The 11,834-nt window shown below is 39.1% G+C and overlaps 1 protein-coding gene across 1 annotated transcript; it reads right to left on the reverse strand.

The window, feature by feature from the left end:
• Positions 1-256: 256 nt before the first annotated feature.
• LOC124147730 (vitamin K epoxide reductase complex subunit 1-like protein 1) lies at positions 257-9,532 on the reverse strand. The gene is made up of 3 exons (XM_046518475.2): positions 9,328-9,532; positions 7,768-7,877; positions 257-2,038 (listed from the first exon to the last, which is right to left on the reverse strand). Exons 1-3 carry the CDS (start codon positions 9,519-9,521, stop codon positions 1,824-1,826), a joined length of 519 nt encoding a protein of 172 aa, XP_046374431.1. The 5' UTR covers positions 9,522-9,532; the 3' UTR covers positions 257-1,823.
• Between the last annotated feature and the right edge of the window lie 2,302 nt (positions 9,533-11,834).

An 11,834-nucleotide genomic window follows, 5' to 3' on the forward strand; every position in this document is an offset into this window, starting at 1 on the left:
TAATTTCTAAGCATATTTGAAAAGATATGGATGACTGTCTTCTCGTTTACACTGTACAGGTATAATTTGGTATAGACCTTATAATCAAAATGGCATGCTAACTTTCAAAATGACAGATACATCAACCAGAATTGTACACATGTACCTGTGAGCTATTACAGAGCCAGACTGAACTCTGAATCTGAGGACATTGCCTCTAGCACTGGCAGCTTCATTACATGTCCAGCATATGGCAGTGATCAACAACAAGGCAGTGTACCAAGAGCATTCAGTATATTTACCACTTTCAACATGTTGCTCAATACCCTGATGAGTGGACATTTACAAATCAATGAAATCTAGACATCATGGACAGCACACTTGGAATCATACTTTACAACAAACATTACACTAAAACATAAGTAGAAGAAAGCCATATGAATATTAAAATCTGATGATTTATAGGCACTTAAATCCATGTATGTGTACTACAAGTGTATGTATACTAAAGCCATTCTGCAATCCTCACTACATGTATGTGGACTAGAGACAATCCTCACTACATGTATGTGGACTAGAGACCTGTTTCCATGGAAACAAGTTAGACTTATCTGAAGGTGGATGTCATTTCCGGAGAGGAACTAAAAACTATTCAACATTTTTCATCCAAACTTGGTACAAGTATTAATCAAGGGCTGAAGCTGTGACCCTTACTATTTTGGAATTTAAGAAATATGAATTTTTCCTGTTTCCATGGCAACAAGTTTGACTTTGACTATGTTCATAGTGGTGCGTTTGTCCGGACCATATGTCTAAAACTAATAGGTACTCTTTCTTGAAACTATGCACACACAATGACCAGGGACCACTTGCATAAAGCAATCTTAGCGCTAAAATGATCGTAACTCCCATACTTACGCTTACGATAGTCTTAGCGCTAAGATCGCTTTGTGCAAGTGTGACCAGATTACCATATGGTGCCAATTGCTACATAGGGGTGTTTAGAAGTTATTATTTTTCCATTTCCATGGCAACAAGTTTGACTTTGACTGTTCATATTGGTGTGTACCTGACATAGAAATACCAAGTTCCGAATCCCAATTCCATGGTATTGTTTTGATAGCTCAATAACTACTCTTGCATATGGACAGATAAACTAGATAATCTCTCATCAAGTTGGACTTCAAGTAACAGTCAGATGAATTGTTCTTTCAAATTTGTGAGGGCCCGGGGGAATTTGTCATCTCCTGATGACTCTTGTATATCATGATATAGAAATACCATTGCATCAAAACTTGATACAACAAGAAACTAATGATGCTGCTAAGTAAAAGCATTTTGGTACATTACCTGAGATTAGATGAATGGTAAACTGATGCTGCCTTCCTTCCCAGTTTTAAGACAATTAGACTGATGAACAACTCCAATAAATAATAAAATAGTACAACCAGGGTTCACTCCTACTCACTTTTGCTCTCGTTGAAGACATGGACATATAGCAGCAATATATTCTCAATCACTGTGACATTGGACCAGCCAGATTTAAAGGGTATTTTCAACAACATAGGGGTAAGACCAGACAATTATCATTTGTTGTTTAACACGTACTCGGAAATATTCCAGCCATATGGCCGCAGGTCCGTAAATAGTTGAGTCTTGACCAGACAATCCATTGATTGACATGAGCATCGATCCACCAAATTGGGATACGATGGCATCAACCAAGACAGCGAGTCTAACCACCTGATCTCGTTAGTTGCCTCATACGACTAAGACATAATGAACTAATATGAGGTTCTAGAGGTGAGTCCTTGCATCAGTATCAAGTGTCTGGTTGGCTGCCATCACCTCAGCTTCTGGGACTGGGCAGCCATTGACTTCCTCAGCTTGGAGATGCTGCAGAGGAGGAGGAGGAAGTTGACGATGTACATGCTGATACACACAATACACACATCGTTCAGCACGAAGAACAGGATGTACGCCAGGTACACAGAGCCCACGTTGGCAATCACTGATGACACAAACTGCACAATGGCTCCCACTGAGGTCGGGTTGTATGCTGCAACACAAGACTGTAGGTTGCATGATAGGGATAAACTGTGTGTGTGCAAGGAGGAAGAGGTTAGGGGTGGAATGATAAACTAGTGCATCACAAGTTATCATGTCACAGTATGATACACAATACACTTTTTTCTGTATCACAGAGCTCCAGATAAAGATTTGAGCAATTGAGTTATGACAGTTTCTATTTTAATTGGTTTATTATATTTTTCCATTGCATGCATGCTGAAAAAGCTTCTTTGAGTATTTACGCATGCTGTTTTTATACATTTGAGTTTTTCCTTTAATACATGCGTTTCTGTACGCAAGTTAATTGAAAGTAATTGGGTTTTGAATATTTTGGGTTGATATTTTACGCAAACACACAGCTTATCTGTAGATCTGTATCGATACAAGACAATACACTTGCTCAAATAAATTAATTTGCTTGCTCTCTTTACATTGAGGAAGAACCCGTAGTACAATGACGCATGACGATAACAAAACATACAACTTCATGGATGACAACTTCTGGTTTATTACATATAGCCTCGTTTCATTTTTACTCATCAACGTTTAGAATGCCAATAAAATAGTTACTTGGTTACCATGGTTACATGCATGATGATCCATAACCTTGCTCTGAAATATTTATATTGAAGAAGTTGATTTGACATGAATATGCAAATCGTGATATGTATCATGTTGTGACCTATGTATGGTTTCACCATCAGAAGAGGTTACTGAATATCTTAGTATTGATCAAGATGCATGGCAAAACATGATACAGTGTTATTCTTTACTTATACGTGTACACAAAAATTAGCATTTGATGAATATGAAAGTAAGCTTGCACACAGTAAAGTGTGTGTGTAACAGCAGAGTTGTAAAGGGGGGATTCTGAATGTTGTTTCTGAATGTTGTTTTTGCCTGTATTTAGTCCCGTTTTCACATGATGCAGGAATCATGCATATTTGAAACATTTTTCATCAAAAACAGTCCTAATCAAAACTGCAATGAGTCAAATGTGACTCAATATTAATATCAGTCAGTACTTGTGACTACAAAAAACATCTTTTGGATTTTCCATCCTATAAACAATACCTTGTTCACTAGCTAATCAACAAGTTGACTGACGCTTCAAGACTGAAATATAAACATCTCTGAAAAAAAGGAAATTTCCCATGTTCATGTTTTTTATCAAAATAATGTAGACTAAAAAGTTTTGCATGACTCTCTGGTCATGACTTAAGAAATGACATGAAGCAAGCCATGATGACTCGCAAGTTCCATAGGCGAGTTGAAACCCAGGTTCTGTTTGATTCTCAATCAAGGGACCCCCAAATCAATCCTCACATTATGGTGTGGTGTCTGTACATCTTTCTCAAACTTGTACTTGTTTTTACATCCTGATGAAACTGCAAGGCCTCTAATGCTGAAAAGTTTCACTGATAAACTCGGCAATGATGTCTCTAAAACCTGTGCATAATCTAAACATGGTGACAAACCTGACACAGACGAAGTAAGTATTTGGTCTGCAGCAGAACATGGACACGCTTTTCATCCTTTTCGAATTTTGACCTGCTATTGTCTTTGACTTTTAATCGTCTAAGTTTATGAAATTTAGTGTATATGAATTCTGCAATGAGGTCTCTGCTCACAGAATTCAAATCAAAGTTTAAACACGGTCATAATGGCAGCCATTTTGAAAATGTCATTTCTGCCCATAATTCAGCCATTTCTACAGGTATCATAATGGAATTTGTGTTTTTTATGTGCAGAAAAATTTCATGACAATAATACCATCTTCCCGAGCAAGGGAGTTTACTGATAATAAAAGTCCAGTTTCCACAATTGCTGAACTAGGCTGGAATACTTGAGTTACATTCTGGCTGGACTAACGAGTCTATACAGAGTCCAATCAAAATTGTGTAACAACTAGACATCCGGTTCATAAAAATGGATTCCAACATGCAGATTTCGGTTGACTGTAGGATTTGCAAAGCATGTGTATCGTCAACTGGGCATAGCCACATATTTTCCAAAGCTTTTCATGTTTTTAATCATAGTGTCCAAATGTTTTGATGTGCTGCTGGAGGTAAGCCCCATTTTATTACAATATAGATCTTGATTATCGATCAGATCATCTTGACAGGGCGACGCCATTTTGTTTGAAGCAAATGCAAGTGATATGAGAGGTGGAAACTGATTGGTCAGTAGGAGGGACATAGAAGTGACATAACTCGTAATAGCCTTACCTTGGGAAGATGTAATAATACATGTTTTTGAGTACTTTGGATTTTTTAAACTGCCATGGTGTATTCATGTTATAAATGTTTGCTAATACAATCCCCCAAAATACAAGCATGATAACTCTTTATAATATGATATCATTCTTAAGTTCTGTCATTGAAAGAATTTATCATCTCTCACAAACAGTACATGAACATGTTTTCCTGGAATGTGTGCATAAATATAGGAAGAACTATATATAAGGGAACCCCTGTCATTTCATCTATAACGATGAGATGACATCTTTGTTGTATGAGACACAGTTACTGAATGCAGGTAGCAAATTCACTTAAACTCTAATTCACCTATGTAACACATCCTGGTTACCTGCACGTGATAATAACGTCTAAGAATAAACCATTCTTAGAGTACAACAAAGGAAAATGCCTCCAAAAGTGTACATGACAGAAATTGTACTCAAACTGCACTTAATCGGCATGATTGAAGCTGGCCAATCACAGAATGCAGTTGCCTGACACTTTGGTAAATTGAAAAAGTGACATCCTGACTGATGGAACGTTATCAGCGAACAACTTGGGTTAAGCTTCGGGTGGGTAGATGAAGGTCTAGAAAGGCTGGCCCCAGGCAGGATCGACATGCACACACCATTGCTTGAGAAACATTCATTTCTGCACCAAAGCTGAGGGACAACTTCAGGGCTGCCATGGGAATACGACTTTTGACGTCAACCATGCGAAACAGGCTGAAAACTTTGGGGAAACAGTTAGTTGTGTAGGCTGAGGCATTAGAAGCTGAATAATGTCAGTCACAACACACACGGTGGTCAAGCCTCTAGTGAAAGAAAGAGTCACTCATAGCATCATGCTCGTTGTGCTTTCCTTAATTTCTCTTCTGGTGTTCTGATGTATCTGGTGAAACAGTCTGAAATCCACCTGCCCAATGTTTTAATCAAATGTTTTAATGTATGCCGGGCACATGTTGAGCTAACAGAACAAAATTGTTATTAGCTGCCGTCCAAGTCAGTGTTCTCATCAAAGCCATAATCTTCCTGCATTTTGATTGACCTTTCTTAATAATAAACACAGTGGCCTGGTTGTCGCAATGAAATAGCACTCGTCTCTGTGTCCCCAAATGTCCACAAAGTTTAGCAGCAACCATAATCGGCTCCATGAATGTCATAGAAGATTCGTGCTCCAGGAATTTGTAACGTCTGATGGCCATTTCTCTGCAAACCAGGCCCCATTGAAGTATCCACCATGGCCAACCGTTCAGGTTCAGGTATGAGGCGGATGTCACTTCTATATCATGAAATACTGATATGCCATTCCACTGTGACAGGAAAAGGTTCCATAGGCGTAAGTCGATTCGACGGTCTTGAGACAGCTGAATATGATGATGCAGTTTGGCTACTCTGGTTGATAAGTCTATAAGGTAGGACACAAAAGATCTTCCGGGGGGGGATCACACGACAAGCAAAATTTAAGGATAGGTGTACCCTGCGGGTATGAAATTGGAAACCGGTGGCTGCACCGGACCAGGGCCATGCCGGCCTGCGAGAATAGAGATACCCTGCGGGTAGAGGTGTTAGTGGGAGCAGATTATTATGGAATTGAAGATAGGTGCACCCTGCGGGTATGGAATTGGAAACTGGTGGCTGCGCCGGACCAGGTAAGTAAGTAATTATTTTGGAGGTCATGTAATGCTGCTATTTAAGAAATAACTGAGAGCGAGACAACCAGAAGTGGTAGTGTAAACAATCTGCCGTAGGAACACATGGGCAATGGATACAATTAAAAGATACTAGTAATGAGTGGAAAAGTCGAAAGCTGGAAACTGGTGGCTGCACCGGACCAGGGCTGTGCCGGCCTGCGAGAACAGGGATACCCTGCAGGTAGATGGTGTTGAGGGAGGCAGATTATATGAAATTGAAGGATAGGTGTACCCTGCAGGTATGGAATTGGAAACTGGTGGCTGCGCTGTACCAGGTAAGTAAGGAAGGGACTGACTCGCTGTCATGAGGTGCTGATAGATCCAGAATAAGTCTCTTCTTTTTTAATTTTTATACATGCTGTATGGTGGTGTCCCAAAGGCTCCAATCACATAGCCCCTTGTGACATCTGTTTCCACTGCTTAGTGACGACATCTGGGGCCTTGCGTGGCAACAGGTTGTTCCTACATTCAACAGTGTCTTGGGAAAAGAATTTAGCATGGGGGAAAAACCATCCTCCAAACCATGAATCAGAAATTATCAAAGTTCCTGTCTGGATGAGAAGAAAGTTCAAGTTGCAAGTTTGTAACATTGATTGGTGGTAATGGATATTGGGACGTCGCTGGGGCTGGTAGTCAGTTCCTGTCTTTGCTACTGCCGTGGCCATGGCATTTGGATTGTCCATGTGAAGTGCCTTGACACTTTGTACAATCATGTTAGAATGAGAAAAAATGTGATCCTTCACGGACGATTCTGAATGATAAATGACAACTGGAAATAAAGGGAAAAACCTTACGTAGGCGACAAATATATACATCTATTGTGTAGACATCAATGTTAATAATAGGTGAAAGGCTATGTTGATCACTGCACAAACAAAAATATAAAATAAACATTATGATAACAATGATCCCAGTAATATTTCCAGATCCCAAATGATTAATTCTGACTCAGTCGCTGATCGACAAGGTCGGGGCTGTGTTTGTTTGTAAACATTGAAGGTTGTACCTACTTACCTACTTATATAAGCATACTTATTCGTTACCCCAGTGTTAGAATAGGTCTTCTGCAACCCATGCTTGTCATTAGAGGTGACTATGCTTGTTGTAAGAGGCGACTATGTGACTTCGTTGATGCATGTTACCATATCCTAATTGTGTGGATCAATGCTCATATCAATACCTGGATTGTCTGGTGCAGACTTGATTATTTACACACTGCCGTCATGTTGTTGGAATACTGCTGAGCGCAGTGTTAAACAACAAACAAACAAAACAAACAAAAACATTATCCGCATATGACCCCAATGGATACCATCTGTATCCCCTAATTGTCTATATTTTGCTGTGAAACCTATTCATTATAGGGGGACACGGGTGGCCCAGTCGTGTAAGGCGCCACAATTCACTGTGCAGAGTTGCCTCCCTTGGGCACGCCAAAAACCTATGATTGTGGGTTCGAATCCCAGTTAGCCACGATTATGTTTCTAGGTTTGTCAGCACCATACCATGCTCGTGGGTTTCACTGAAGTGGTAAACCTCAGAGACCTGCATCATGTCAGGCCTTCCTCCCACATTATGCTGATATGCCATGAAATAACGAGAATACTGTTACAAGCTGAGTTAAACCCAACGCACCTACTCACTCACTATTCATTGTAGGACAAATTACATACACATACACTCACGACACAAAGACAACTAGCAACACCCAATATGAAGGATAACTGACAACATTTACAGTAATTATTCAATTGCTCCAAGTTGTCGGGAGTCTTGTACACAAACCTAGGGTGACTTGAAAAGCATAGAAGGCCATGCCAAATACACTGTTAGGTTGGTTGAGCCAGCTTTCACGTCCAACAATTCTGTCAATCAGGCCAAAGCCTCTTCCCCATCTACAACAGAAATGTTACATTCAGACTGACGGAATGAGGACACTGTTCACTAGTTCCTAACAGTTTTGAGGCTCAGTTATTATCGAAAACATTTCTACATACCTGAACTACCATACTGAATATGATCCCAACAAAGGAAATTGCTTTATTTGTTATTTGGTCAGTACCATGCACTCTGGTTCATGGGACTACTGCACTTTGGCATGTGCACTTTTTTAGATTTCAATTAACATTGCCAGCTTCAAGCTGAGTCAGGCTAATGAATTAATCTACTTGACCATCTACGGGCCCCATAAAAAATAAACCTGACCTGAAAAAAAAATGACCTTAACACTGACGTCACTTTGTGGAATGGGGCCCTGATCACTTCGTAAACAAGCACTTATTATTTTGTATGGCGCCCGTAGTTGGTCATAACATCTGTAATTTAACATTGACTGAAGAAGGTCTTAGCGCTAAGGTCGCTTTATGGAAATATAGTCCCTTCACCAGGTTGTTTGCCTTTTAAGCGCATGTGCAGTAACAATTTTCACTGCGAAACTCAAAACTTGATGAAAATTGCGGATTTTTTTCAAATTACATTGGATTAATTAATTACAAGAGATAACTAACCCTAGGTGAGAGCAGTGATGGGGTTCCACAGTCCAGACATAACCCTGCATCACATGAACTAACCATAACTACCGTATTTGACGTAATAAGTGCCCAGAGCGCACTCAAAATTAAAAATAGGGGGCTCTTATTAGAATATCATTTTGGTAGGAAAAAAAACAGAGTTGAAAGATCGTAAATTTCGTGGTTTATGCTGACAGCCTGAAATACGACAGATATAATTTTCCAGAATTTAATTGCCAATAATTAAGGGTGCATATAACACAAGAGTGCGTATTATACACGAATAAATAAGTCTTGTGTACATTGATCAATTGGAAGGGTTGCAATGGGGATTGTTCACTAGTGGGCGCTTATTACGTCGAATACGGTAACCCTTACTCTGAAGTAACCATAACTAAGGATCGTAATGGATGCTAAATCAGAAAGGGGATATACAAGGACCAAAGATGGAATTGGAGGTAACCTACCAAAACACAAATAACACTATAACTTGTATAAGGATCGAAAATGGTAACGAGTAGTCCGTCATTGAGACCCGAAACAAATATATCCAATGCGAGTTAAAACATTCAACTACTGGGTTTTTTTCTTCAAAATATTTTTTATGTCAGAGACTAGATGTAAGTCTGGTATATACGAGATCATCATGATCAGTGAAACCAGAGCCACAACCCACAGCCTGAGGCATAGAAGCTGCGCTCGGTCAACCGCCATGTTGCCTTGTTCATACATAACGCGGAGGCCTTTCAACTCTGACATGATCAAAATGAAATTCTTAACAATTTGTGAACCTTTACAAGGCCCCATCAAATTATTCATCGCCATATTTATTTACCGTGATGTAAACACCTTGGAACAACTGATTGTCTCACTGAGATCACACAAAGCTCTGTACGAGTCATCCTTCTCTTTGGAAATTTCTACATGATACGCATATCCAGATATAATTATACCTAAACTACACAATATTAATATGCTATTTCGAATCCACGGGCTTGAAACGTCGCGAGCTTTCCTTTTCGCCGCCATGCTGTCACCGGAAGTTCCTTATGATGCGAGAAAGTAGACCGGTCTTGATTGTTTGGTTAAGTTCACATCTTTGATATCTGATATAAGAAAATGCATGTCCGAATTTATATATAGGAATACCTACAATACGCAGTGTCAACGCAAAATCTTCACGGTAGACTCTTGAGAGGCCCCATTAAGGTTCCATAAAGCTTAGCTGTATGAGACGCCGTAAAATACTATTTAATCCCTATTTCTATGGTGAAGAATCATTTGCTGATAATTATGATGAAATGAATTATCGATACCACAAATTCGATTGTAATATATATCTATAAAAGAAATAGTGAAGTCAAGTAAAAGTTAAATCGGATAATAAAATATACAGCTTATCCACCTAAAATATAAATTGTATGTCTTGGGTAAACTTCCGGTAATAGGAATAAAGATTGTATTTAGCCAGTCTTGGTATTTCAGAGAAAGCCCAAAGTAATGCAGGTCAAGGGCATTTACCACTGTAGTAATCATTGAACTTATGACGTCATGGTATAGGCACATTCCAGGAAAACTTGCAATAATCATTAGTAGGCCTATATACTTTGTGTGAGAACTTTTCTGCGACAGTGTAATCAGAGACAATCCAGTGATTGACATCATGAGCATCGATTCACGCAATTGGGATACGATGACATGCATCAACCAAGTCAGCGAGCAAGACCACCCGATCCCATTAGTCGCCTCTTACGACAAGCATAGTCGCCTTTGATGGCAAGCATGGGTTGCTGAAGACCTGTTCTAACCCAGGTCTTCACGGTCGGTAGTTCAAACTCTGGGCGCGTCATTTACCATGCCAAAAGACGTTAAACGATGGTATTTGTGAGGGTAGCACTGTCACTACACCGTTGCGCACATGCCATACGAGCAAAACAAACTTCCTCTGAACAATATTGTGACTATCGATCTACGCCATTGGAATACGATGACATGCACCAACCACGTCAGCGAGCCTGAACACCCACATGGGTTTCAGCAACCCATGCTTGCTATTCAGCGACTAACACTTTATTTAGAGTTAATCATGCACTATTAATAAAACATAAATACCATACCTCGTCTCAGAGACACAGGCTAGACTCTTTCTATTCAGAGATGCAGTGAATAGCCCTGCTGTTCAAATATTTATTGACTCACTGAAGATCTCAACCATTAAGCGATCTTTCTGTCATCGAAAATTCACAAACCCTAGTAAAGTCCCAATTGAGAAACTTGCAATGTTAGGGGCTGATATAGAGGATAATACTACTATTAGTAACCCATTTGGGGGGATGCATTTGCAGCTTGGAAAAGGTACAGGTCTTGTTTTAAAACTAATCAAACTGATTTAGAAAACATTTTAATTGAACCATTATGGTTTTATCATCAGTTCAACAACTGACGTGCAACTCTAAAGGCTTAATGTCATTTGAATGTCCAGAACACGGGAATTTGATGCTGAATTTAATTACACACTCAAAAGGTTGCATTTAAAAAAATATACCTTCGAAAGCGCAAACTGTACCAGCAGAATATATATATATATATATATATATATATATATATATATATATATATATATATATATATATATATATATATATATATGGATGTATTTCAAGAATGATTAAAGATATTTTTGTTCAAGTGGACCAAGTGGAGCACTTTATTGCTGGAAAGATAAGTGACTATTTTTTGTACAATATATTATTAGCATTCTGTCTGACTGCATCACTGTCACATTCTTATCCTCAAGTTGTACGTGAAAACGATTTGAACAAGTGGAAATGTAACATCTTTCTAAAATGAATAACAAATTTGATAAAAAACAAAACAAAAATTCTCACCTGGACAGGCGGGTATCGACTCGCTTTCAAACGTGGACAGGAGGTCTCGGGTTTATACAAGGGTAGCTCTGAGATCCTCTCTGTGTTTGAAGGCGTGGAGATCCCGGAGCTAATACCCCGCAACAATTCTAAGTTTAAACAGGCCGCCATAACTTCTAGAATGGCGTGGGTTTGGGGTAGACACTCCACAGTGCACGTTACCAGACAGGGCGATCAGCAAACTCAAGGCTAAACTGAACGGCAAAAGAAACTTTGCACTAGATTGAAATGACTGTAATTAATAAACTAAAAATAACAAAGGTTTGTGGTAAAGAATATTTAATAAACCATCAATTTCACAAAGTATTGAACAAATTAAACTTGACATTTTGTGAACACCAGACAATTAAATTAAGTGGGAGTTGAAAATTCAGTTGTCCAGATTTTCACTGCAATTCATTCTAACACAGAAAGT

Source organism: Haliotis rufescens, unplaced genomic scaffold (genome assembly GCF_023055435.1).
Source record: "Haliotis rufescens isolate VD_foot unplaced genomic scaffold, xgHalRufe1.0.p SCAF_36, whole genome shotgun sequence".
NCBI classification, from domain to species: domain Eukaryota; kingdom Metazoa; phylum Mollusca; class Gastropoda; order Lepetellida; family Haliotidae; genus Haliotis; species Haliotis rufescens.